The sequence below is a fragment of the Delphinapterus leucas genome, chromosome 1 (assembly GCF_059928025.1).
Source record: "Delphinapterus leucas isolate spDelLeu-1000000601 "Yukka" chromosome 1, BTC_Dleu_Yukka2, whole genome shotgun sequence".
Lineage (NCBI taxonomy): Eukaryota > Metazoa > Chordata > Mammalia > Artiodactyla > Monodontidae > Delphinapterus > Delphinapterus leucas.
In genome coordinates, this window is record NC_143129.1 from 27,288,316 (window position 1) to 27,312,434 (window position 24,119).

At 46.2% G+C, this 24,119-nt stretch overlaps 1 protein-coding gene across 1 annotated transcript in view; it reads right to left on the reverse strand.

Annotated features, from left to right (window-relative positions):
• Positions 1–2,977: 2,977 nt before the first annotated feature.
• CAPN8 (calpain 8) overlaps positions 2,978–24,119 on the reverse strand; it is a 63,505-nt gene continuing 42,363 nt past the window's right edge. The window contains 8 exon segments of the mRNA XM_089907167.1: positions 2,978–4,107; positions 5,100–5,216; positions 12,430–12,512; positions 12,965–13,029; positions 16,057–16,121; positions 17,664–17,721; positions 20,434–20,480; positions 20,483–20,501. Coding sequence (XP_089763293.1) covers positions 4,010–4,107; positions 5,100–5,216; positions 12,430–12,512; positions 12,965–13,029; positions 16,057–16,121; positions 17,664–17,721; positions 20,434–20,480; positions 20,483–20,501 — 552 coding nt within the window. The 3' untranslated portion in view covers positions 2,978–4,009.

The window sequence follows — 24,119 nt, forward strand, 5'->3', positions numbered from 1 at the left end:
GCATTCACAGGCTGTCCACAGGAACAGAGAAGACGTGAAACACGTTAACGCAATAACGTGGGGGAGGGCTCGGCCGGGGAAGCGCAGGAGCCTCCCTGGGGAATCCACGCTGAGGAGCCACCATCCAGCAGGGGCTGATCTTTCCTGAGATGCAGCCACATAGAGGGGCGACGAAGAGGCCACACCAAAAAGCAGCACCTCTGCTGCCTTAATTCAGGGGGCAGAAAGGAGCATACAGCAAACTCTCAGGTGTTTAAGAGGAAAGCTATGCAGTGTTAAGATCCTTAGCTGGCCTCACAGGCTGTACTGATAAGAAGTCCCCAGCACAACACTTCCCTGGGACTGGGACCCCCAAAGCAAATCTATTTTGTAACTAAACTGTTGTTTGGGTTTTTTTGTTTGGTTTGGTTTTTTTGCTTACCAGACTATTCCCTGAAGTAGCTTGTAGGCCTGAAAAATAAACCTACCTGCTGCCAGCCGATTATAACACAGTCCTTTCAACTTAGGCAGCCATGCTATATTCGAAATGTAAAGGAGAACTGCTTTGTAGTACTTTAGTTTTAAACAACGGGGTGGGTCAGGGACTTGTACCTAACACCACCTGGGCCGACAGGGGCAGGCTGGGTGGTATCCCCAGGCAGCCTGAGGGCAGCTGGACATACACCTGCTGGGTCCTGCAGATGACCCAGGTGACGAAAGCTCCCTCATACTTCTGACTACACGTGGAAGGACCTCTTTTCTTCTGGGACCCACAGACTGCCAAACAAATACAGCTCCTTCTCCACCCTCCGATGAGTGAGCTTTCCCTGCAGGGGCGCCGTCCCAGAGCCTCTCCCTGAGGGGTGGGATCCCAGAGCTCCCACAGCCCCCTTCAGTTAAGGGCCTACCCCTTCTCCCCGCTGGGCCTTGGGAGAGTTGAAGACAGCATTAAAGCGAACTGGTGTTCAGTCAGAATGGCCATCAACAAAAAGTCTACAAATAATAAATGCTAGAGAGGGTGTGGAGAAAAGGGAATCTTCTTACACTGGGAATGTAAATTAGTGCAGCCACTATGGAAAGATCCTTAAAAAACTAAAAATAGAGCTACCATATGATCCAGCAACCCCACTCCTGGATATATATCCAGGAAAAAAAAGAAAACCCTAATTCAAAAAGATACATGCACCCCAATGTTCATAGCAGCGCTATTTACAATAGCCAAGATATGGAAACAAACTAAGTGTCCATCAACAGATGAATGGATAAAGAAGATGTGGTTTATATACATATATATATATGTATATACACACACACACACACACACAATGGAATACTACTCAGCCATAAAAAGAACAAAATAATGCCATTTGCAGCCACATGGATGCAATCAGAGATTATCATTCTGAGTGAAGTAAGTCAGAAAGAGAAAGACAAATACCATATGATATCACTTACATTTGGAATCTAAAATATGACCCAAATGAACCTATTTACAAAACAGACTCCCAGACATAGAGAACAAACTTGAGGTTGCCAAGGGGGAGAAGGGGGGAGGGATGGATTGGGAGATTGAAGTTAGCAGATGCAAACTATTATATATAGAATGGATAAACAACAAAGTCCTACTGTTTAGCACAGGGAACTATATTCAACATCTTGTAATAACCTATAATGGAAAATAATCTGAAAAATATATATATATATATAACTAAATCACTTTGCTCTACACATGAAACTAACACAATATTGTAAATCAACTATACTTCAAAAAAAAAAACAAGCTGACGGGTGTTATACCATACATATAAATCATGTCCCTATAAGGAACGTTCATCCAGCTCTACTTCTGGAGGTCAAAAATTAATCTTTAATCAGACTAATACAGAGGCCAAGGCATAAATGTGTGTTTTCTCTCCAGTAGGTCACAGCTATGGGCTGAATGGTTGTATCCCCCTCGAATTCATACGTTGAAACCACACCCCCCAATGTGGTGGTATCAGGAGGTGGGACCTGGGGTCTAATTAGGGTTGGATAAGGTCATGAGGGTGGGGCCCTCATGAATGGGATTAGTGTTCTTCCAAGAATCATGAGAGATCTTGCTTCCCCTCTGCTCTCCACCCTGTGAGGACACAATGAGAAGTCTATAGTCTGAGAGAGATCTCCAGAACCCAACTATGCTGCTCTGATCTCGGACTTCTAGCCTCCACAACTGTAAAAAAATGTGTCTGTTTTTTATAAGCCACCTGGTGTCTGGTATTTGCTCAGACAGCCCAAACTGACTAAGACACTCATCTTCCTGTACACTTCATTTCCAACATCTGCGTATGAGAGTCAGCTCTGTCCCCAACTACCCATTAGGACACTAAGCTATGGCACCTATTTTCTTACCAACAACAAAGATCATTGTGTTCCGCCATGAGCAAAACTAACCTGAACTGCATTTCCCCTCAAGCTATTTGTCAGGTAAGAATTCCCCTCAGCAAGAATTTTCCTATCCTTTCCTTTCCTTTAGCCCATGCTGACCTGCAGTATAGCAATTTCTCCCATCTGCAAGTGAGGAAGAAAGGCCTCTCCCCCCAGCAGCCCCTCCCTGCACCCTCCTCGGAAAGGCAGGGGCAGCTCCTTTCCTGAAGGCAGTCCCCAGAGGCAGTTTAATCTATAGCAGGCCTTTCCTCCAAGAAATTCACCCACATTTCACATCTTTCAGCAGCTTTGGGCTGCGTCATTGCTCAAGAACGTCTTTTCTAAAGCAGGAACACCCCAGGGCACCCCCCAGATTACATATCACTAGAGGAAGGCAGAAACCATTTTGACCCACAACTTTAATTAATTTCTGTCTCTCCATTGTGCTCTGGGATCAGCTTAAATGCTGCTGAAAGAGATCTCGGGCTCCCCGGACTGCTCCAGTGGGACAGGCCATGATCTCAGGGAACAACAAACGGCAAGGAAGAGATGAATAACCAGTGAATGCCCCCTTGAGGATAAATGTGCACAAAACTGTAAAGAAAGGGAGAAAAGAGGCAGGCAGGCTGGCAGGGAGCAACACCAATGTCCAGAACCCTGGGTCAGACCAACATACAGCACAGCCACTGCAAAATAAGGAGATCGGGGTGAGCTCAGGGGTCCTCAGGAGCTGGTGTGACTGCGCCAGAGGCGCTCTCCTGCCTCAAGTGGTATGACTTGTTCTAGCTGTGTCCTCCAGTAAGTGCCTTGCTCAACAGGAGGGAGCAAGGAAGCCCTTAACTAGGTCACTACCCCCTGAGCCAGAGCCCCATGGAAAAGTGACTTAGGAAAAGCTTAGCCCCAAAGGGACTTCCAAAAGTTTCAGGTTCAACACTATTGAGCGGGTGTTTGTAGACATCCACAGACATGCTTCCAGGAGGGCCTTCCCTAGATCACTGAAAGGGGTCAATGACATTCCCATTCTAGAGAAGAAAAGAAGTGGTTGTACCCAGACAACTAGGCAGGGCCAGGAATAACCTGGTGCTCTAGTTCCTCTGCCTGAGAAACAGATCTAGGGCAATGCCTCCTGGCCTGGCCCCTCAGCACATGCCCACACCTGCATCCCCACAGGCCAATAAAGGCCCTGCTGCATAGGCTGCAGCCCTCCACAGGGGAAGGGCACGACATTGTCAGCGTGAGATATTATGGGCTTTGTACACAGTAATTTACATCCATCTATTTTGCATCTGCACTCTACCTTGTTGCAATTTAATTCTTTGTTTCTGATATCCTTCTAAACGTCAATCAAAGATGCCTGGTCCTAAAGGTTAGGCACTTTAAATTGTACCTACCACCCACCATTCCATCCAAATTAATAAGAGCTTGCATCCTTGAAATGATCTGATCTGTAACTGTAGCTTTATCTTTAAAACAATAATAATAATAATAAATAAAAATATTTGAAAGATTGATGACAATCTCACTCCTCCCGGCAATGCCTGCCATAGAACATGCGTTGTATCCACACGGAAATAAGACAGGTCAGTGTGAATTAACAGCACTCGGCAGCAATACCATCCAAGAATGTTCAAGTACCATCAGCAAGCAGTTTATCAAAACCACTTACCTCTGCCAGAGAGAGCCGGACAACGCCATTCCGGTCCTTGTCCAGAAGGCTGAACAGTTCTAGAATGACAGAGAACGAATGAAATCAGATGGGGATGTTCCTGGACTTTGGAACAGCCAAAGAGAGCTGTCTCTGTCCACCCCACCTGGTACCTTCCCCCGGCCCCTGCACCCTTCCCAGCTCCCACTCAGCTTCAGGGACCCCGAAAAGCTAGATCTGGATCCAGTGCCCAGGGTGAGGGTTTTAGACAGCAGACGTCCCCTTGCCCAATTAGACAAACCTCCAGATGTGAGCAGAGAAGGTCCTTTTGCCATCTCCACCCTCACAAGCTCTAGAAACTTGCAATTCTTTCAACAGGGGTTGGCGATGGGGTCGTGGAACAGAGGTGGTTGCCCCATTTGTGAGTAATCCAGTCACTGACCTTTCCCCATTAGAATTTACCACTTCCCAGCCCTCACTGGAAGGAAAACTCCCTCCCTTAATATGATACCTTAGCATGAGCCCAAGGGGGCACTAGACCATCTAAAGGCTTCCAGAAGGAGACCCCTATTCCCTCCCTGGGAAGGGACACACGCTCTCAGTATGATCCCCATGGAGGCACAGATGTTAAAAGTCACTTAAGGACCGTTGCTGGGACTCATTCATTTGGCCCAGTGACTGCATGTAGTAGGTGCACAACAGTCTTTCCCGTTGCGGAGCCCGTGCTCCGGACGCGCAGGCTCAGCGGCCATGGCTCACGGGCCCAGCCGCTCCGCGGCATATGGGATCTTCCCAGACTGGGGCACGAACCCGTGTCCCCTGCATTGACAGGCGGACTCTCAACCACTGCGCCACCAGGGAAGCCCACAACAATCTTTTTAAATCTCCCAGAGAAGGCAGCACTTTGGGCGTGGCCAGCTTGGGCTTCCTTGGCCGCTTTAGTTTCTGCTTCCCCTCCCCCAAGGATGCCACAGTTTCTGAAGCCTGTCTGGTTCTGCTTGCTGGCCCTGCCCCCTGCCCCTCTCCGCACCTCAGGAGAAATGAGATAGGGTTAAAGGAGAGAGTGACTCACTGAAGAGGGTCTCCAGGCAGATCATACAAGCAAGGAAGCTGTCAAAGTCGATGCCAAGTTTGCTGCATGCATACCGCATGGAAATGGTCTGCTGTACCTGGTTGCTAAGGGTGAAACCTACGGGCAGAAGGGGGCCAAGGTTATAGGTGGAGTGGGGGGCTCGGCCCTGTCTACAGCAGAAATCAGGGCTGACTCAGGCCTGACGCTGCCCCCCTCAGAAGATACCAGAAGGGTCTAGTCATCCAATCAGTCTCCTTTTAGATAATCCTCAACAGGATAAGCCTCCTCCCTGATCCAAGAATAAGGCCTGTAGCTCCAGTACTAACTCAGCTGTGCATCACATTGGCTACAGCAAGAAAAAACAGGGAAGGTGAGGGGATGGTCTCTCCTGACCATCCCCTTCACAGCCCCGTCCCCTGTGATTGCTGTCACCTTCCCAGTAACAGGCAAAGTCCTTAGAAAAAGTCTAAAGAATCCAGCAACATTCCCTCCTCCCCAGATAAGGAAGGTGCTCAACAAATATTTGTTGTCACATTGACATCCAACATAAGGTAACTGCCACTGATGGTCATTAGCAATCATCATATTAAGAGTTTAAAATGAGCACATCTTGGGACTTCCCTGGTGGTCCAGTGGTTGGGACTCCGTGCTCCCAAAGCAGGGGGCCCGGATTCAATCTGTGGTCGGGGAACTAGTTTCCCCATGCTGCAACTAAGGATCCTTCATGCTGCAACTAAGACCCGGTCCAGCCTAATAAATAAAGAAATATTTTTAAAATAATTAAAATAAAATGAGCACATCTAGCGGACTTCCCTGGTGGTCCATTGGTTAAGAATCCACCTTCCAATGCAGAGGACGCAGGTTCGATCCCTGGTTGGGGAACTAAGATCCCACATGCCATGGGGCAACTAAGCCCATGTGCTGCAACTGCTAAGCTCTCACACCACAACTACAGAGCCCGCGTGCTGCAACTACAGAGCCCACACACCACAGCAAAAGATCCCGCATGCCGCAACCAAGACCCGACACGGTCAAAAATAAATAAAGGAGGAGCTTCAAGATGGCGGAAGAGTAAGACTCGGAGATCACCTTCCTCCCCACAAATACATCAGAAATACATCTACATGTGGCACAACTCCTACAGAACACCTACAGAACGCTGGCAGAAGACCTCAGACCTCCCAAAAGGCAAGGAACTCCCCACGTACCTGGGTAGGGCAAACGAAAACAGAAAAAACAGAGATAAAAGGACAGGCACGGGACCTGCACCAGTGGGAGGGAGCCGTGAAGGAGGAAACGTTTCCACACACTAGGAGCCCCTTCTCGGACGGAGACTGTGGGTGGCGGAGGGGGGAAGCTTCGGAGCCGCTGGAGGAGAGCACAGCAACAGGGGTGCGGAGGGCAAAGCGGAGAGATTCCCGCACAGAGGATCAGGCCCGACCGGCACTCACCAGGCCAAGAGGCTTGTCTGGTCCCCCGCCCGCGTGGGCGGCGCTGGGAGCTGAGGCTCGGGCTTCGGTCGGAGCTCACGGAGAGGGCTGGGGTTGGCGGTGTGAACACAGCCTGAAGGGCCTAGTGCACCACGGCTAGCCGGGAGGGAGTCCGGGAAAAGTCTGGAGCTGCCGAAGAGACAAGAGACTTTTTCTTCCTGCTTTGTTTCCTGGTGCGCGAGGAGAGGGGATTAAAGAGCTGCTTAAAGGAACTCCAGAGACGTGCGTGAGCCGCGGCTAAAAGAGCGGACCCCAGAGACGAGCATGAGATGTTAAGGCTGCTGCTGCCGCCACCAAGAGGCCTGTGTTTGAGCACAGGTCACTGTCCACACCCCCCTTCCGGGGAGACTGTGCAGCCCGCCACTGCCAGGGTCCCGGGATCCAGGGACAACTTTGCCGGGAGAACGCACGGCGAGCCTCAGGCTGGTGCAACGTCACGCCGGCCTCTGCCGCGCAGGCTCGCCCCGCACTCCGTGCCCCTCCCTCCCCCCGGCCTGAGTGAGCCAGAGTCCTCGAATCAGCGGCTCCTTTAACCCCGTCCTGTCTGAGCGAAGAACAGACGCCCTCCGGCGACCTACACGCAGAGGCGGGGCCAAATTCAAGGCTGAGCCCCTGGGAGCTGTGCGAACAAAGAAGAGAAAGAGAAATCTCTCCCAGCAGCCTCAGGAGCAGCGGATTAAATCTCCACAATCAACTTGATGTACCCTGCATCTGTGGAATACCTGAATCGACAATGAATCATCCCAAACTGAGGAGGTGGACTTTGGGAGCAACGATTTTTTTTTCCCCCTTTTATTTCTTTTTGTGAGTGTGTATGCATATGCTTCTGTGTGTGATCTTGTCTGTATAGTTTTGCTTTTACCATTTGTCCCAGGGTTCTGTCTGTCCGGGTTTGTTTTTTTTGAAATCATCATTTTTATTCCTAATTGTATTACATAGCTGAATATGTGAAAATATGTTATTATTAACATTTTCTTAGACATTTGGATTGTTTCTCTTTTGGAGGTGTTAAAAAACAAATTTCAGTAAAAATTCTTTATAATCTGGTGTTGATTTGATTGATGAATTTTTTTAAAGATTAATTCATAAAATTGGAATAGCTCAGTCACAAATTGGTACTAGGTTTTCTTTTTTTTTTTTTTTGTCCCATACAGGATAAATCCAAGGAGAAATACGCCAAGACATATGTTAATCAAACTGTCAAAAATTAAATACAAAGAAAGCATATTAAAAGCAGCAAGGGAAAAGCAACAAATAACACACAAGGGAATCCCCATAAGGTTAACAGCTGATCTCTCAGCAGAAACTCTGCAAGCCAGAAGCGAGTGGCAGGACATACTGAAAGTGATGAAGGAGAAAAACCTGCAACCAAGATTACTCTACCCAGCAAGGATCTCATTCAGATTTGATGGAGAAATTAAAACCTTTACAGACAAGCAAAAGCTGAGAGAGTTCAGCACCACCAAACCAGCTTTACAACAAATGCTAAAGGAACTTCTCTAGGCAAGAAACACAAGAGAAGGAAAAGACCTACAATAACGAACCCAAAACAATTTAGAAAATGGGAATAGGAACATACATATTGATAATTACCTTAAATGTAAATGGACTAAATGCTCCCACGAAAAGACACAGATTGGCTGAATGGATACAAAAACAAGACCCATATATATGCTGTCTACAAGAGACCCACTTCAGACCTAGAGACACATACACACTGAAAGTAAGGGGATGGAAAAAGATATTCCATGCAAATGGAAACCAAAAGAAAGCTGGAGTAGCAATTCTCATATCAGACAAAATAGACTTTAAAACAAAACCTATTAGAAGAGACAAAGAAGGACACTACATAATGATCAAGGGATCGATCCAAGAAGAAGATATAACAATTGTAAATATTTATGCACCCAACATAGGAGCACCTCAATACATAAGGCAAATACTAACAGCCATAAAAGGGGAAATCGACAGTAACACATTCATATTAGGGGACGTTAACACCCCACTTTCACCAATGGACAGATCATCCAAAATGAAAATAAATAAGGAAACACAGCTTTAAATGATACATTAAACAAGATGGACTTAATTGATATTTATAGGACATTCCATCCAAAAACAACAGAATACACATTTTTCTCAAGTGCTCATGGAACATTCTCCAGGATAGATCATATCTTGGGTCACAAATCAAGCCTTGGTAAATTTAAGAAAATTGAAATCGTATCAAGTATCTTTTCTGACCACAATGCTATGAGACTAGATATCAATTACAGCAAATGATCTGTAAAAAATACAAACACATGGAGGCTAAACAATACACTACTTAATAACGAAGTGATCACTGAAGAAATCAAAGAGGAAATCAAAAAATACCTAGAAACAAATGACAATGGAGACACGACGACCCAAAAACGTGGGATGCAGCAAAAGCAGTTCTAAGAGGAAAGTTTATAGCAATACAATCTTACCTTAAGAAACAGGAAACATCTCGAATAAACAACCTAACCTTGAACCTAAAGCAATTAGAGAAAGAAGAACAAAAATACCCCAACGTTAGCAGAAAGAAAGAAATCATAAAGATCACATCAGAAATAAATGAAAAAGAAATGAAGGAAACGATAGCAAAGATTAATAAAACTAAAAGCTGGTTCTTTGAGAAGATAAACAAAATTGATAAACCATTAGCTAGACTCATCAAGAAAAAAAGGGAGAAGACTCAAATCAATAGAATTGGAAATGAAAAAAGAGAACAACTGACACTACAGAAATACAAAAGATCATGAGAGATTACTACAAGCAACTCTATGCCAATAAAATGGACAACCTGGAAGAAATGGACAAATTCTTAGAAATGCACAACCTGCCAAGACTGAATCAGGAAGAAATAGAAAATATGAACAGACCAATCACAAGCACTGAAATTGAAACTGTGATTAAAAATTTTCCAACACACAAAAGCCCAGGACCAGATGGCTTCACAGGCGAATTCTATCAAACATTTAGAGAAGAGCTAACACCTATCCTTCTCAAATGCTTCCAAAATATAGCAGAGGGAGGAACACACCCAAACTCATTCTACAAAGCCACCATCACCTTGATACCAAAACCAGACAAGGATGTCACAAAGAAAGAAAACTACAGGCCAATATCACTGATGAACATAGATGCAAAAATCCTCAACAAAATACTACCAAACAGAATCCAACAGCATATTAAATGGATCATACACCACGATCAAGTGGGGTTTGTTCCAGGAATGCAAGGATTCTTCAATATATGCAAATCAGTCTGTGTGATACACCATATTAAAAAATTGAAGGAGAAAAACCATATGGTCATCTCAATAGACGCAGAGAAAGCTTTCGACAAAATTCAACACTCATTTATGATAAAAACCCTCCAGAAAGTAGGCATAGAGGGAACTTTCCTCAACATAATAAAGGCCATATATGACAAACCCACAGCCAATATCGTCCTCAATGGTGAAAAACTGAAAGCATTTCCACTAAGATCAGGAACAAGACAAGGTTGCCTACTCACACCACTCTTATTCAACATAGTTTTGGAAGTTTTAGCCACAGCAATCAGAGAAGAAAAGGAAATAAAAGAATCCAAATCGGAAAAGAAGAAGTAAAGCTGTCACTGTTTGCAGTTGACATGATACTATACATAGAGAATCCTAAAGATGCTACCAGAAAACTACTTGAGCTAATCAATGAATTTGGTAAAGTAGCAGGATACAAAATTAATGCACAGAAATCTCTGGCATTCCTATACTCTAATGATGAAAAATCTGAAAGTGAAATCAAGAAAACACTCCCATTTACCATTGCAACAAAAAGAATAAAATATCTAGGAATAAACCTACCTAAGGAGACAAAAGACCTGTATGCAGAAAATTATAAGACACTGATGAAAGAAATTAAAGATGATACAAATAGATGGAGAGATGTACCATGTTCTTGGATTGGAAGAATCAACACTGTGAAAATGACTCTACTACCCAAAGCAATCTACAGATTCAATGCAATCCCTATCAAACTACCACTGGCATTTTTCACAGAACTAGAACAAAAAATTTCACAATTTGTATGGAAACACAAAAGACCCCAAATAGCCAAAGCAATCTTGAGAACGAAAAACGGAGCTGGAGGAATCAGGCTCCTTGACTTCAGACTATACTACAAAGCTACAGTAATCAAGACAGTATGGTACTGGCACAGAAACAGGAAGATAGATCAATGGAACAGGATAGAAAGCCCAGAGATAAACCCACGCACATATGGTCACCTTATCTTTGATAAAGGAGGCAGGAATGTACGGCTGGAGAAAGGACAGCCTCTACAATAGATGGTGCTGGGAAAACTGGACAGGTACATGTAAAAGTATGAGATTAGAACACTCCCTAACACCATACACAAAAACACACCATCCTCAAAATGGATTAAAGACCTAACTGTAAGGCCAGAAACTATCAAACGCTTAGAGGAAAACAGGCAGAGCACTCTATGACATAAATCACAGCAAGATCCTTTTTGACCCACCTCCTAGAGAAAGGGAAATAAAAACAAAAATAAACAAATGGGACCTAATGAAACTTCAAAGCTTTTGCACAGCAAGGGAAACCATAAACAAGACCAAAAGACAACCCTCAGAATGGGAGAAAATATTTGCAAATGAGGCAACTGACAGGGTTTAATTTGCAAAATTTACAAGCAGCTCATGCAGCTCAATAACAAAAAAACAGCCAACCCAATCCAAACATGGGCAGAAGACCTAAATAGACATTTCTCCAAAGAAGATATACAGACTGCCAACAAACACATGAAAGAATGCTCAACATCATTAATCATTAGAGAAATGCAAATCAAAACTACAATGAGATATCATCTCACACCAGTCAGAATGACCATCGTCAAAAAATCTAGAAACAATAAATGCTGGAGAGGGTGTGGAGAAAAGGGAACACTCTTGCACTGCTGGTGGGAATGTGAATTGATACAGCCACTATGGAGAACAGTACGGAGGTTCCTTAAAAAACTACAAATAGAACTACCATATGACCCAGCAATCCCACTACTGGGCATATACCCTGAGAAAACCATAATTCAAAAATAGTCATGTACCAAAATGTTCATTGCAGCTCTATTTACAATAGCCAGGAGATGGAAACAACCTAAGTGTCCATCATCGGATGAATGGATAAAGAAGATGTGGCACATGTATACAATGGAATATTACTCAGCCATAAAAAGAAGTGAAATTGAGTTATTTGTAGTGAGGTGGATTGACATAGAGTCTGTCATACAGAGTGAAGTATGTCAGAAAGAGAAAACAAATACTGTATGCTAACATATATATATATGGAATGTAAAAAAAAAAAAGGCATGAAGAACCTAGGAGCAAGATGGTAATAAAGATGCAGACCTACTAGAGAATGGACTTGAGGACACGGAGATGGGGAAGGGTAAGTTGGGACAAAGTGAGAGAGTGGTAGTGTATATATGGACATATATAAACTACCAAATGTAAAATAGATAGCTAGTGGGAAGCAGCTGCATAGCACAGGGAGATCAGCTCAGTGTTTTGTGACCACCTAGAGGGGTGGGATAGGGAGACTGGGAGGGAGACGCAAGAGGGAGGATATATGGTGATATATGTATATGTATAACTGATTCACTTTGTTATAAAGCAGAAGCTAACCCACCATTGTAAAGCAATTATACTTCAATTAAAATGTTAAAAATAAATAAATAAATAAAAGTTTTTAAAAATTAAAATAAAATAAAGTGAGCACATCTGGCTCTCAAGACCTTGTCTACAGGACGTGTCCTCACCTGCCTTCTTCAGGGCTGTCCTCATCTCGTGGGCATCAATGGTCCCCGAGTGGTTATAATCAGTTTCCCGATAGATCTCGTAAAGTAGAAGAAAATTTCCAGGTAGAAAACAGCTTTTTGTGGCCCCTGCAGAACCATCTCCCTCCACCCCACCACTTCCTCAGAAGGCCAGGGACACCCTCAGAGAAGGCTTCACTGATTCCTCCCAAGAAGTTTCCAGAACAAAATTAAGAGCTTGGGCTGAGGGCCGGTGCTAGTCCTTTTGCCCTGTGAACAGGGGAACTTCCTGTGACAGCACTGGCACATTGACAGCACTTCCGTTGACAGAACTGGCAATCTCTCATTGACTCCTTAGTCCTTCCTGAACAGTATGTCCAGGTTTGGTGTTGCCTTTGACCATGATGAAGGATCTGGTCAGACCAGGGCAGCAAATAGATCAGGAATGGGTGTCAAAGAAGGCAAGGGTCTAGAAACAGAACAGAGGACGGTGACAAGAGCCCAGAGTATGCACAACAGGGAGAGGGGGGTTACCAGCTACTTCTGAGTCTTCAACCAGAGCGTCTTGAATTCCACCAGCCCCAAGGTGCCCGTCCCATTGCTCTAAGCAGGTTAAAGGCCAACATGATCAAGCCCAGATTCCACATGCTCTATGGATTTCATTCTCTTGTGACCTTGCACAGTGAGTGTCTTAAGACCTCAGTGAACATCCGTGTCTGTAGTAAGCAGGGCCCTGGGGTCACGGTGGGAAATGTTGGTGGGAGACAAATTCAAATAAAGATTAAAGAGTCAAACACTCACCAAGGCCCTCCTTTGAGGTCAGGTACAGAGCTAGGAGCAAAGGGCAAGTCAGGAGCCTAACGCCCTCCGTTCATTAGCATCCAGCACCCTCGTCATCCTGGGTCATTGAGGGGTTGAGCTCTATGGTCTGTTGTAAATTCCCTTCCAGATTTAAATGTCTGGTTGATATTGATGTCATTGATAGTTGATGTCAAAATGTTATCAGAGGGACTTCCCTCGTGGTCCAGTGGCTAAGACTCTGCGCTCCTAATGCAGGGAGCCTGGGTTCGATCCCTTGTCAGGGAACTAGATCCCACATGCCACAACTAAGAGCTCACATGCCGCAACTAAAGATCCCGCATGCCGCAACTAAAGATTCTGCATGCCGCAACGAAGATCTCACACACGGCAATGAAGATGCTGCGTGCCACAACTAAGACCCGGCGCAGCCAAATAAATAAATATATTTTTTTAAATGTTATCAGAAGAGTCCTCAGGAGCACGGGATTGGGATTCTCTGCCACATGGTCTACACATGTTTGTCTGGTGTCCTGAAGGAGCTCTGAGCTTCTCAACACTGATTCCTGGGACCCTGGGACATGGTCCCAGGAGCACAGCTGGCTCATAGGCCACTGCTCAACCCAAACAGGCCAGGGGTTGTGTGCAACTCTCTGTGTCCAGCAATATTGATTAAGCACTGGGCTCGACCTGGGGGGCTGGTTTTGAACTGTCCCCACCCTCATGAAGTTCAGTCTCTTTGAAACTCTACCCTTTTCTCAGCCATCCCAACTAATCACTAGACACCAGTGTGTTACAGCTCAGATGTTAAAATTCTGAAACAGAACATCATTCCCACCTCCTTCAACCAGCTAAACAAAAAGTCACGTTTACACCCAAGGGTATAAACCTCACCCTTTAAGAAAGTCTGTGTCCTTATTTCCACGATCCACGCTGAGTGTTGGATGCACCACAGCCTTCAAATCCTAATACTTCAACCAACATACCTGAGAAGAGTAGTCTACAAGGAGGGCTAACGCTCTGGTCTAGCTAGTCCCATGTATACTTGTATCTCATTTCATCCTCACAAGCTACATATTGTTATTCCATTTTCCAGGAGAAGAAACTGAGGTTCAGAGCATTCAATAACTGTGGTGGAGCCAGAACTTGGACTCCTGTCTGTTCCAAAGCCCTTGTCCCAGAGCACCAATGTATCCTCAATCCCAGATGGAATTGCCTACAGACTCCCGGGCCCCATCCCAGACTTAATGAATCAGCATCTCCAGGAGTGAGACTCAGGCAACTGGATTGTTAAAACCTCATGGTTTTTAAGTGCTGATACATGCTATAGTGGACCACATGTTATATGATTCCATTTACATGAAAATATCCAGAACAGGCAAATCTATAGACAAAGTTGTTGTAGGGCAGAGGGTTTCAGGTTGTTGAGAGGAAAAGGGGAGTGACTGCTAATATGGGTGCAGGGTCTCTTTTGGGGGTGATAAAAATGCTCTAAAATGGGTGGTTGATGTTTATACAACTCTGTGAATATACTAAAAACCATCGAACTGTACCCTATAAATGGGTACATTGGATGGTATGTGAATTATATCTCAATAAAGCTGTTATATTTACACAAGGCTCCATGGGCAGCTCTGCTGCATATCCGGGTTCAGAACCACTGCCCTAAAGCATCCAAACCGTGCAACAGACCCTCTTGAAGAATGACTGAGTCACAGTCCTCCTGGAGCCATGAAAATGCAAATACCCCGGGAACAATGAGTGAGTGACTACAAGGTCACCCTCAAATCTAAGTTAAAGTCGATAGGCAAGTTTGAGAAGAATGATTCAGAAATCAAGGAACTATTTGTAGAAAAATGAATCGATGCTTAACAGTTCTTTGTGGCTCATGAATTAAACTGTGGACCATGCCGACCTCATAGAAGGACACAGAGCTGGAGAGTCCCAGCGTCTGAAGCTCTGGGACCACAAGGATAGCACCCGCTCTCCGTGGCTGACACCCCCAACAGAGGGCAGCACACGCGTGCTGGCTAACCAGGACTCCTCTGCATGACTGCTGTGTAAGTACAGTTCATTCCCACCGCCCCAAATGTCATCAGATCTTATCACGGATGAAGCCCTCAGAACTGAGGGGCACCCTCCTAGGCTCCAGTTTTCAAAGAAATCACCTTCACCAGCACCACCATGGAGAACGGTAACCTGGACCCACCTGAGGCCAAGTTTCAAGTAAGTGATGTTCCACTGTTCCCCACTCTGCGGTTCATTTAAGCCGTTCCTTCCACCTAGGATGCCCTAACCTTCCCCATTCCTCCCCAGGTCTCTTACTCATTCTTCAATACACAGCGAGGGTTAAACTGGGTCAGAGTGACAAACAGGTTTTATCCTGTGTGATATTTCTCAACTACTGGTGGTGGCCGTGTCAATACTGGGAGACAAAGACAGCCGGGGATAGAAACAGCCGGGGAGAAGGAGGAGGGAGGGGCCTCGTGGGAGGGGCCTCGTGGGAGGAGCCTCGTGGGAGGAATACTGTGATGAACAGGAGGAGGGTCACAAATGCCACATAGTTGCTGTCTTTGAATTAAAGGATTTTAAACAAGTCACTTCAACAGGGCACATCTCAGTTTCTTCACCTGTAAAATGGATCATCTCGCACTTACTGAGGAGCAAAAATGAGATGACATTTTCCTTTACAGCTCAAGCAAGTACCTGCCATATGCTCAGAAAATGCTGGTTCCCTTCTCCCTCTTTCCCTTGCCTCCGTCTCACTGGGAGAGGTGGAGGAGTCCTGAAAATCAGGATCAGAGTAAAAATAATGTGACATTTAAAGGATGCATCCATCAGGCTGATCATCTCCCTGCAAGTGTTGATGTTGAATCCATCGAATTTGATGTCTGTTCCTAAATATTTAAATAGAAAAGAGGGGAGGGAATCAGGATCATTTGAAGGCAGGGGAAATAATCTCCCTGGTAGGAAGCCACCAAGGACGCCAGCCAGAGTACGGAGCCAGATGTGAGCACCACAAAAAGGAGAGAGCATGGCGGCGGGCTCCTGGGCAGGGCCCCCTGGGGGTGGCACAGGTGGGCACTGGCATTGGGGTTCAGTGTCTGAACCTCAGCTTTGCTACTCACAAGCCACCGGGACTTCAGCAAACTAATATCTCTGAGCTTTGGTTTCTTTCTCCATCGATAAGAACAGTACTTGCCCCCAAAGCTAATTGGGGCTAAAATGAGATAATGGAAGTGAACTTCCTAGCATAGTGCTTGGTATATGGCAAGTTCTTAATAAATCAGCTAACTTTTTATTGGCTAGGTATTGTTCTAAGCACTGTGCTTCTACTCCTCCAAATAACCCCATGTGGTAGATACTTTCATCCCTATTTTATAGATAAGGAAACTGAGGCCCAGAGAGGTTAAATAATTTGCTCAAGATCACACGACCCAGGCAGAGCTGGGATTTAAACGCAGGCCACCCGTCTCCATAGCCCAAGCTTTCAACCATGACACACAGCCTCTCAAACGGCAGCTGTTATCCTTACTGCTAAATTGCAGGTATCTCCTGAGAGCTACAGCCATCCCTGGCTCCATACTCACCTTGCCCACACCTGAGAGCCAAGGCAGGAAGGAACCAAAGGCCCTGCAAATCCTCCCTTCTTCCCTGGGCTCTTTCTCTGCAAGGCAGGAGGGAGAGCTGGAGCAGGGCGGGGTGTCTCTGAGCCTGCGCCTGGGCTCTGAGCCCTGGGGAGCTGCTCGGCCCCAGGTGGGCACACACCCGGCCTTGCCCCTCCATCCTGCATGCTCACCCCCTGTCCTGTTGCCATGGGTGAACATGCCCATCACTCAACCAGGCGGAAGCCTGACCCTGGCCCATCCCTGGGCCCAACAAGAAGCCAGTTCCGTGCCAGCTTACATGGGGCTGCGGTTCAGAGGGAAGGAGCAAGGCTTTCCTCAACCTGGGTGCAGCTTGATCCTCTGACAGCCCCCGGGGCTTGCTAAAGTCTAAAGACGGAGAACTGTCACGACCTAGGACAGTCAGAATCCTCCCCTCCACACGCTTTCCCCAGGGATGCACTACAGAACAAGATCTTCAAGCTGCGCAGTTTCCCACTGTAGCAAAGTTATTAATTTGGCGGGAAAATTTCACTTACTCTCAGCCCAACTTCTTTCCTCCCAAGACTCCGGACTCTTTCCTGCAGGGCCGGTTGGCCCCAGCACCAGCCCCGCCTTCATCCTGCCCAGCACCCCTCCTGCTCCAGCCTCTCCCACCTGCTGGATGCTCCATCAGCCCAGAGGGAATCAGGGCCCCGGGCCAGAGGCCAAAGGCCGCTTGTCCCCATCTGCAGTGCCCCTGGCCCAGTGCCTGCACCCATCCTTACCCCACCCCCACCCCAGCAACTGTCTTAGGCTCCCATACTTCCTGAAAAGCCCCAAGGAAGAACTTACGTTTGGAAAACACCTCATTCAGAGCCGTCTTGAGCTCATTGACACTGATCTCAGAATCCTAGAAAGAGGAACCCAAATGCAAATCACGTCAGGCCCTGACAAGCGTTTCAAGACATTAAATTCATGTAGAGTCAGACACCAGGTCCACTGACTCTATGATTTTAAAAGGCTGCGACATCTTTAAAAAACTCCAATTCACAGTTTCTCTGGGGCCCCCATAGCCGGGTGGGAAGTGTATATTAATGGCGTGAGCGGGGTACACCTTCTGCAGAAGGCTGCACACGGTGCCTGCTGCCTTTCTCTGGGCTTGTCTAACCCAAGACCAAGACATGGCAAGAAGCAATAATAGGAGGCAGTGCTGACAGGTCACACGCCTGATATGGGACATCCTCAAACCCTCACAACAGCCCTGCACCCATGTTAGAGTTAAGGAAACTGTGATTGCTAAACACCACACACATTCACCATGTAATTGTCATTTCCATGTGATGTAACTGCTGGGGGTTCACAGCCACCAGTGGCAGAAACCTAAGACTGTCTCACCCCAAAGTGCCCGCTTTCCTCACTGCACCTATGGGAGTTGCTATTTCACACATAGCCCATCTCAAACTGGAAGTAGAAATTTAGGGGAGTAGGATTTCCCACGTGCATTTGGGATAAACACTGAGCCAGTAGGACGGTTCGTCCCTTAACTCTGAGCTGGAGGGCAGACCTCGGGCAGGACGATGAATGAGGCTCAGAGAAGGGATGCTGGACCGAGATCTGGGTTCCAGTCGTGACTCCGTCCCTTACTCTCCATGCGACCTTAGCCAAGTCACTTCCTCTGGTGAGGTGTGGTCTTATCACTTGTCCCCATGGGGCCCCACTTCTCCCCGCCTCCACCAGCCAGGCCCAGGCTATTCTACCAGAAACCAGGGAGGTGGGAGCTGCACAGGGGAGCCTTGCCTGTGAGCACAGCTGGCCTCATTCAAGCACGGCACGGTCAGTCCCAATAATAAGACCTGGGGACCCTCTGAAAAGCCTCCAGGCCAAGAATGAGATGTTGAGATCTTGGCCTGTCCCTCACCAGGCCTTGTGCCCCAGCAAGCTCCTTAACTCTCTGTGCCTGACCCTTCACCCGCAGAGCAGGGACAGTGACTGATACTGTCCCACCAGGCCGGAGAGAAAAGATAAGGTACGTGAAAAACTATACAAATAGGAACTTTTACTTTGTTATCAGTCTTGATGTTCTAAATAAAATATGGTCCCTTGGCAGCTAAGGCAACAAGGTTTTGTTAGCAAAAACACTGGTCTGAGCGCCCATCTAAAACACAGATTGACTCATTTTTGCAAAGCTTTTTTTAATGGCTATATAAAGGAATTTTGTTCCCAGGTTTTATCTTCTGCAAGGATTCTGATGTATTTTCTTCTACGCTATCCTTAAGTCTAGAAAGTGGCTCTGAGCTTCCCTGCAGGGTGGAGAGCATTGTTTTTACCTTCTGTTATGGACTGAATGTTTGTGTCCCCAAAAATTCATATGTTGAAATCCAATCCCCAATATCATAGTATTAGGAGGAGAGACTTTTGGGAGGTGATTAGGTCATGAGGGTGAAGCTCTCTTTTTTTTTTTTTTTTTTTTTTTGTGGTATGCGAGCCTCTCACTGTTGTGGCCTCTCCCGTTGTGGCCATGGCTTACGGGCCCAGCCGCTCCACGGCATGTGGGATCTTCCCAGACCGGGGCACGAACCCGTGTCCCCTGCATCGGCAGGCGGACTCTCAACCACTGCGTCACCAGGGAAGCCCAAGGGTGAAGCCCTTTTGAGTGGGATTAATGCCCTCATAAAAGGAACCCCAGACAGATCCCTCACCCTCTTTCCAACTTGTGAGGACACAGTGAGACTTCAACAGTCTGCAAGCTAGAGGAAGGCCCTCCCCAGAATCCAACCATGCCCAATCTCAGACTTCCAGCCTCCAGAACTGTGAGAAATAAATTTCTGTTTATTCTGTTTCATATGCTTCCCAGTCTGCAGTACATTGTTATGGCCGCCCAAGATGACGGATGCCTTCCAAGGCCCTTTGGCAAACCTTATTATCCTTCAAAGAGCAGTGCATTCACTGTATCTATGGGGCCAGTTGTGACACTTGCAGTCCTGAGTCTGCTCTGACTTATGGCCTCACAGGACTGGAATCACAATAAACTAAGTCAGCAGGACAGGGAGGGAAGAAGCAGGGGGCACACCAGCATCTTCCCCTGGCTCCATGTGCCCCTGAGCGGTGCCGGCACCTGGGCCAACTTGAATTCCACAGCCCAAGCTCCGCTGGTGTCCCTGAGGGCAGGCAGGGCGGCGGGCCGGTGAACAGTAATCCCAGGCCAGGTTAACTGAGCCGCCTGCCACCTGGGCTGAGCGATTCCTCTCATCTCTGAAGGATATTGATATAGGGAAGTTTTGCCTCCCCGCTTTTTATAAAGTCAGGGCTCTGATCCAACAGGGCCAGTTTACACACAGAAAGGATTTTGGTAAGATCTGGAGATTCGGATTTTCTGTTTTCTCAAAAAGCAGTCAACACAGCAAGAAAAATGGCCTTGGTCCCAAGATTCCTCTCCCCAGCAGTGCAGGAAAGGCCTCTCAGGTTTAAGACAGGAAAGTGGCAACAGACAGAGTTGGGGGACCGGAGACCTGCGGCCTCATCATTTATACTCACGGAGATGCAAGGGGAAAGACTCAGGTGAGCTGAGCTTTCCAGAACACTCTCCTGCCTGTCTGGGAGCTTGTCTATGCCCTGTATTCACCTTCCCTGCAAGCTTCTCAAACAGGCTCCAGAGCTGGCCGTCTTCTTGTCCACCTCATTGGGGTGTGGCTAAAAGGCTGGGCAATTTCAAAGTTAAGATGGGACTCGTTGAGGAGAATGAAAGACAAAGATTTAAAATTCATTCGCTCGTCATTCACTACATCTGTCGCATATCTGTCGTGTGTCGGACAGTGGGTGGATGGGGGCACATGACAGTAAACAGGAGGGGTCCAAGGTCCTGGCCCCAGGAGCTCTCCATCCAGCAAGGTCCAGGGGTCTAGGGGCTTCCTCTATCAGCGATGTGAGGAAGTGATCCCCACCAACCCTGAATTTCTGATTTCAACCCTGAATTGCTTTCAGAGATCGGTGGCAACACTGACAGCAGAGAATCTCAGTCTGGGTCTGTGGGCTCCTAAAAGAGATTCACTGATGACCTTCAAGGGGTCTGTGAACTTCAGGTATTGCATGAAAATTGGGAGTAACGTTAACATGTGTTTTCTTAGCTTTCACCAGATTCTGAAATAGCAACGTGATTAAAAAGGAGTTAAAATCACAGCCTAGTAGAAACAGCAGAACTGGAAGCCAGAAGACAGGAGTTCAAACACCGCGCTGACCAATTACGAAACTCCATCTCAGGGCTCTGACATCCATTTCCTCAAGTCCAGCATTAAATTAACTAGGCTTGTTACATGGGGTCATTTGAGAATCAAATGAGAACTAATGTGTGTCAAAGTCCTTCGAAAATTGCTAATCATTATATGAATGACTGTCCAGAGACTTTCTGATATGACCATGGGCTCTTTGCAAAATGGAATGAAACTCCTCAACTGTCATCACCAGACAGAAAAGTCACAAGTTTCCCAGATGTCTTGAAGAGTTTCAGAAAACCAAGTCAATTTCTTCCAAAAGCATCACTCAGGAAAGTACAAAAGGCCTGATCTGGCCCAATGATACTGTACAATTAAGAGTAGCAGCGGTAGTAGTAGTACTTACGTTTGTTGAGCACTTACTACCTGTCAGGTACTATACATAGATTGGCTCATTTAATACTCATGAGTAGTCTATGAGATTGGTCTCATTGCTATCCACATTTCACAGATGGAGAAACTGAGGTTTAAAAGTGTTAAGTAGCAGGCCAAGATTACACAGCTGGTACATGGTGGAGGCAGGATTCAAAGTCAAGCTTGTGCGCTGTTTCACCAGCCACCAGTCTGACCCCCAGAGCAGCTGCTCTCAGCATTCCTACTGCAACTCAACCTCGCCAGGGCTCTGCTTCCTCGTCGATAACACAGGGGTTTTAATGCCTATCATACTGTTTACATTTACGAGGAGTAAATCCAAAAATACATCTAAAGTTTTTAGAAGAAATGATAAATACTTCTCATCACACATGTATGATTTTAAAGTGGTCTTGTAGAATAAAAGCTTTTTATCATCCATGTAATAAAATATACGATAACCCGAATCTGGTGTGAAGTCTACAGATTCTGAACATAGAGTAATATTCTATTATTCTGGGGGAAAATAAGTATGAACTGGAAAGAAAGGAAGGAAGGAAGGGAAGGAGGGAGGGAGGGGGGAAGAAAGAGAGAGGAAGAGGGACTTCCCTGGCAGTCCAGTGATTAAGGCTTCACCTTCCAATGCAGGGGGTGGAGGTTTGATCCCTGGTCAGGGAGCTAAGATCCCACATGCCTCGTGGCCAAAAAACCGAAACATAAAACAGAAGCAGTATTGTAACAAATTCAATAAAGACTTTAAAAATGGTCCACATCAAAAAAAAATCTCTAAAAAAAGGAAGAAATAGACTAGAGCTATACATTTCAATAAGGATAAATCTCAGGGCTGCGGATTGGGCTGGCTGCTCAGACCCACCTTCTCCAGCTCTACAGCACCGGCCTTAATATTCCTGCCTTCCAGTTCTACTGTTCTCCCTCAGGGACTGGGAAGGTCCTGGCTATAGAAGTCAACTGCAGTAATAGGGAGGATTCTATTAAAGCAACTGTATGGCCTTCTTACCTAGGAATCATGCAGACATTCAAATACTGTACTTATAAAAATGACACAAGTTATACATGAAAACGTGCAATATCAAAGCATATTAAAAGTTCAAGTCCCCCTTGGAAGGGGGGGCGGCGGGATGAATTGGGAGATTGCTATTGACATTTGTACACTACTATGTATAAAATAGATAACTAATGAGAACCTACTGTATAGCACAGGGAACTTTACTCAGTGCTCTGTGGTGACCTAAATGGAAGGAAATACAAAAAAGAGGGGTTATATGTATATGTATTGCTGATTCTCTTTGCTGTACAGCAGAAACTAACACAACATTGTAAAGCAGCTATACTCCAATAAAAATTTATTTTAAAAAAGTGAAAGAAAAAATGGACACGGGCACAAACGGGTGCATAGCAGGTACTTCACCACTAGGGGATGTCATTGCACATGGGAGTTTCTGGATACCAGGGAGAAAGATGCTTTTAAATGATGGCATACATGGTCTGGCAAACGGTACTTCAGTTTGTTCACTCCTTCAAAAAAATATTTACTGGACACCCGGCACATGTTGGGAACTGTTCTGTATCTGTGTCTGAGATGTAGTGGTGAACAAGACATGGTCCTTGCTCTCAAGGACCTTAACGTAGTGGAATTATCTATTGCTCTGAGAAAATATACATGAAAACACTTTGGAAATGGTAAGGCAGCCTGGCAAAAACAGGTATTATTTTACTGTTGTCATATTACATGTTGACAGCATCTTTGCAACCCTTCTCTAGTGTGTTTGTTCAATTGCTTTCTCTTTTCCCTCCCCCATTCCAAGCAGGCCCTTTAAATGTCCAGCTGTCCAAGTCTTGGAGATTTCTGGAGGGAGGAAAACAGAAGTTCTTGAAGGCAAGGGCAATGGCTCTTCCTGTCTCCTGTAAAGTCTTAAGTCCCCTGAATATATTATCCCTGTGGCGTGTGTGTGTGTGTGTGTGTGTGTGTGTGTCAGGGGAGGGGTACCTTAAAGAGAAAAGGCCAAGTTTCCCTGAGACAAAGAAGAAGTTGGCAGTTCCCAGGGCCCTGAAATATGGGAACCCTTGTATGGCTCCATACATGATGCTCTGGGGACCTCAAGGGACGGCTGTCCCCTAGGCCTGGCGACTCCTAGTTTACCAAAGATTCTAAGCCGCAGACCTAGTACAGAAGCCCAAGAGCTGCCAGACATGAAGGAACCTATGAGCTGAGACAGTGGGCATCTCAAGGGAGAACAGTGAGGACCCGTGACTGGTACAGACTTCCTGGTGTTTCAGAAAACCCCAAGACCATGGGAGGTGGAGACGGTGCACCCCAACAATGACTGAGATTGAACTCCTGAAATGGGGGGTTAGTAAGTTTTTGGGGTTTTTTTTTTGCTGTTGTTGTTGTTGTTGTTTTTGCTGTACGCGGGCCTCTCACTGCTGTGGCCTCTCCCGTTGCGGAGCACAGCCTCCAGACGCGCAGGTTCAGCGGCCACGGCTCACGGGCCCAGCCGCTCCACGGCATGTGGGATCTTCCCGGACCGGGGCACGAACCCGTGTCCCCTGCATTGGCAGGTGGACTCTCAACCACTGCGCACCAGGGAAGCCCAGTAAGTTTTTTTTATTAAAGTGTAGTTGATTTACAATATTGTGTTAGTTTCTGGTGTACAGAAAAGTGATTCAA